Source organism: Lupinus angustifolius, chromosome LG19, assembly GCF_001865875.1.
Source record: "Lupinus angustifolius cultivar Tanjil chromosome LG19, LupAngTanjil_v1.0, whole genome shotgun sequence".
In the NCBI taxonomy this organism is placed as follows: domain Eukaryota; kingdom Viridiplantae; phylum Streptophyta; class Magnoliopsida; order Fabales; family Fabaceae; genus Lupinus; species Lupinus angustifolius.
Genome location: NC_032027.1, coordinates 13,242,945 through 13,246,879, shown reverse-complemented (window position 1 = coordinate 13,246,879; position 3,935 = coordinate 13,242,945). Strand labels below are relative to the sequence as shown.

The window sequence follows — 3,935 nt, the reverse complement described above, 5'->3', positions numbered from 1 at the left end:
TGATTAAACAATGAAAATTTTGTTATAATATAAATTAACATATGACAAATATAGTTACAATAATAAGCTAAATATTTTTTCATTTTAAAATGATGTTGTTTTGGTTATTTTTAGAAAAAATATTTTTTTGATTGACTTGGACGGTCCAACCTTTCTGACCATCTGAGTCAGTGTTGTTAAAACCGTTTCATACTGACCAATTCAACCAGTACAATGGTCTCAATATCGATACGGTACAATAATTATACTAGTCATCCAATCATACCGGTCAAAATTGGTCATATCAGCCAGTTTTAAATTGAGCCGTACTGGTCATACCGGACGCTTTTTATTTAAAATTAATTTTTTAATGAAAATAAAAAAATATTTATTTTTTATTGATTTTCAACATTAATGTTAATATATTATATATGTATATATAATTTCACCGGTATGCGGTTTAATTAGTGAACCACTGATTGAACCGCTATGCCACTATATCAGTATCCTAACTGGTTTGATGATCAATATGATATTAAAAACACCAATATGAGTTACTGATTTTAGGCTTAAAAATCGAACCGAATCAATTTAATTTTAATGTATTATCGGTTAGATAAGAGACTCGAACTGAAGATATGTCCGGTTCACAATTGAACCACTTAGACTAATCAAAATGAGTCGAATTTTATAACATTGTCTTGTGGAGTGACAGTTACTTTTTTTTTATTTACTTGTAGTTGAATTTCTTACTTAACCTGTCCAACCAGTAGACAAAGGAGGAAATAGATGATTAATGCTCAGGAGTCGTCAATGCCACTATGTTGCCACTTCATAAACTTTAACTGTCTTCTGTATTCACCTTTCTAGTAGGTAACTGTGTTTTTTAAATTGTCATGTGGCTTGTTTGCTTTATTGCCTAAATTGCGTTTTGGAAGTCTATTTAATAACATTGAGACTAACCCAGATGGAGATAATGTGTTCCATCTCTATTTGTGTCGCAGTATAATTAAAATTTGTCCCTTAATTAAAAATAAAAGTTATAAAAACAAAAATTATTATTTTTATATTCCTTGGTGAAATTTAATTAATTAAAAACATAAACACACTATTTTTTGGACATACAATCTTTATTCTTACCACCCAACCACATCACCACATCTTAATTTTCCACAACTGGTAAACACAAAAATGACAAAATAAACATTGGTGCAGCCACAATTTAAATAAGGACATAATACTGTATCAAACCATAAAAGTCAAAGAGGAATAATGAGAGACAGTTCCTTGAAAAATGGGCAAGATGAGGTTACTTTCTAAAACAGTGCATCATTGCAGAGCACTAACTTAATCACCATCACATAAACATCAACATCACACATTATTACACACAAATTATAAGCTATTGCTTTATTTTTAACTATAAGGTTTATACTTTATACGACACATACATACATGCATATATAAGCTTCCACATCAACCAAAGATACAATACAAAAACATTAATCAGTAAACTTAGTGGTTTTTAGCTTAATTATCAAGTGGAACAACACAGAGTTGATCCAATACGCTTCCATATTCCAGGCTCAGACAGTTGCTATGGGGTCCAAATTTACACCGGATTCCACAGCCTTCATAGCTTCAAATCTTGGCTCTTTCTCCTGAAACTTGAGTCCAGCATAAAGCTTCATGTAATCATCAAAAACAAATTTTGGATAGGCTTGGCTTGTCTCATCTTCCTTCACAAAGATTGGTGCTGGAGCAATGAGAGCATCATTGCCTGGGTTGTAGAATGAGGCTAGGGACATTCTATTTCCATCCGTTTGAGCAATCACTCTGTGCATGATACTCTTGTACTTGCCATTGGTTATGACCTATGATCATGATAAAAAAGATAATTTTTTTATTTTATAAAACTATTAAGTTGAAGAAATGTGTTACATCTTATATCCTTATAATATTCCAATAAAAAGGTGGTTTAATGTATGGAGCTCTCACTTATTTCTAGGATTAACACATATCATCATCACTAAACAACATCATAACTATATTGTGTCAAGATTTTTGAAGATAAAAATGGCTCATAAAATTGATGTGTCACGTTTAATATTACTTCTTCTTAAAAACATGTAAAGATGTTGTGTTAAATTATTGGAGAATATTATGTTGCACCCAGTATTTGATCCTTATATCAAGAATGTTATTTGTACCATATCTTTATTGTACATCTAACTTACATAATTTCCTTTCAGAAAAGAAAGAAAGGAGAGTATCAAAAGTTATCTTCCTTATTATTTTTTTAATCGTTATAAAAAAAGGAAGTTGTTTTTTTATACACAAAGTAGTTGTCAAGTTTTGATACTACAAATTAGTCATCTTTGTTTTTATGGTGAAAACTGAAAAGTGAGGAATATGAAGTTAGTAGGAGTATGTAGACAGAGATGTACCTCAAGTTGGTCACCAAGGTTGATAACAATGGAGTGGCGCATTGGTGGCACATCAATCCACTGGCCATCCTTGAGAAGCTGCAATCCACTAACCTTGTCATCTTGGAAGAGAAGGATGATGCCACCAGCATCTGTGTGGGCTCTCAATCCCTTGATAAGGTCAGGCTTAGGACATGGAGGGTAGTTGCTAACTTTTGTGCCAAAATTTGGGCCCTTTGATCCATAGAACACCTTCTTTAAGTACCCTTTCTCCAGCCCAAGGTTTTCACACAGCAAGTCAAGAAGTTGCTCTGCCAACTTCTCCAATTCTTGTGCAAATTCCTTCATCACCTTCCTGAAATATATAAAACACAAAGCTTGTTTAACACAAATGCATAAAGAGCATGGTTCAAGTTAACAACTTTCCTTTTTTTATATTGGGATATCCAAGCCAATATAAAGAAATGATTAAAATAAAGAGTGAAGAGAAAATTACAAAGACCATTGTACAAGACCAAAAAACTAGAAAGAAATCATATATTCTATTATAATTTTCTCCACAAAACCATCTCCAGGGATCTTATTTAAATTTTATAAGGCAATAATAGTGATATTTTACCAACTCAAAGTTGTACAGAAGTTCTTAGAGCATGGGTAGATATTTAACATTTTTAATGTGGAAATATAGACTTCAACAAATATTAAGAGCATTTTTTATTGGTGATATAGTATTTTAGACCTATAATCATCATCAAGGTCAGGAATCTCAGAAATGTTAGAGACAGGAAGATGGCGTAAAAAGAATGTGCTTTCCCAGTCCAAGTCTTTGATTTCAGATTGAACAAACTCAAGGCTTTTGCTTGTAACCATTTCATTGAACCTTTGCTCCATACACTTCTTGTAGTGTTCTTTTGTCAGCATCTCCACTGTGTCCATCAACTCAATGGATATACCATGGTTCACCAACTTGAAAAAACAAAGACAAAACAAACCAACAACAAAAGAAACATTATTAGCCATTTAAGCACAAAACATGTTTAAAGAGAATCTTTTATTTAAAGGGAGCAAAGTACCTCAAAGAAACCCCAGTTTTCACAGGCATCTTTTATTATATCCATGGTTGGAACTCTCTCTTCTGTGTTAAGCTTCCCCATGTCAACAATAGGAAAATTCTCCATTTTGCTTCTTGCTCTTGCTTTCTTTTCTCTCAGTTTATTATAAGCTATGTGAGCATATGTTGTGAAGAGTGTTGTCCTCGAGGTGCAATTTATAGGCCTCCAACTTCAAGGAGCAACTTTGATCAATGTTTTAAATTGGATTATTATGCAGTAGCATTTACAATATAATATTATAACTTTTTGGACATATTCATTTACTTTATAGTTAATGAACTAATCTCTTACAAGTGCGTGATTGTCTCTCTCATAAATATTACCTATAAGAATCAAACCCTTAATCTTTTAATCTTTGTGAAATCCAACTATACTTTATACCACTATATCATATAATATTATAATTTCAGTAATCTCT

At 32.0% G+C, this 3,935-nt stretch overlaps 1 protein-coding gene across 1 annotated transcript; it reads right to left on the bottom strand.

Moving 5' to 3' along the window:
• Window positions 1,271-3,663, bottom strand: LOC109334607 (1-aminocyclopropane-1-carboxylate oxidase). The gene is made up of 4 exons (XM_019570464.1): window positions 3,479-3,663; window positions 3,145-3,371; window positions 2,427-2,760; window positions 1,271-1,853 (listed from the first exon to the last, which is right to left on the bottom strand). The coding sequence occupies exons 1-4, from the start codon at window positions 3,581-3,583 to the stop codon at window positions 1,566-1,568; spliced, it is 954 nt and encodes a 317-aa protein (XP_019426009.1). The 5' UTR covers window positions 3,584-3,663; the 3' UTR covers window positions 1,271-1,565.

Bases quoted from the DNA above. Each gene is read 5' to 3' on its own strand.
- LOC109334607 (XM_019570464.1), bottom strand. From the start codon at position 3,583: ATGGAGAATTTTCCTATTGTTGACATGGGGAAGCTTAACACAGAAGAG. The intron at 3,372-3,478 runs GTACTTTGCTCC...TGTTTTTTCAAG, and splicing joins AAAACTGGGGTTTCTTTGAG to TTGGTGAACCATGGTATATC. The intron at 1,854-2,426 runs GTACATCTCTGT...TCATGATCATAG, and splicing joins ACCTTGGTGACCAACTTGAG to GTCATAACCAATGGCAAGTA.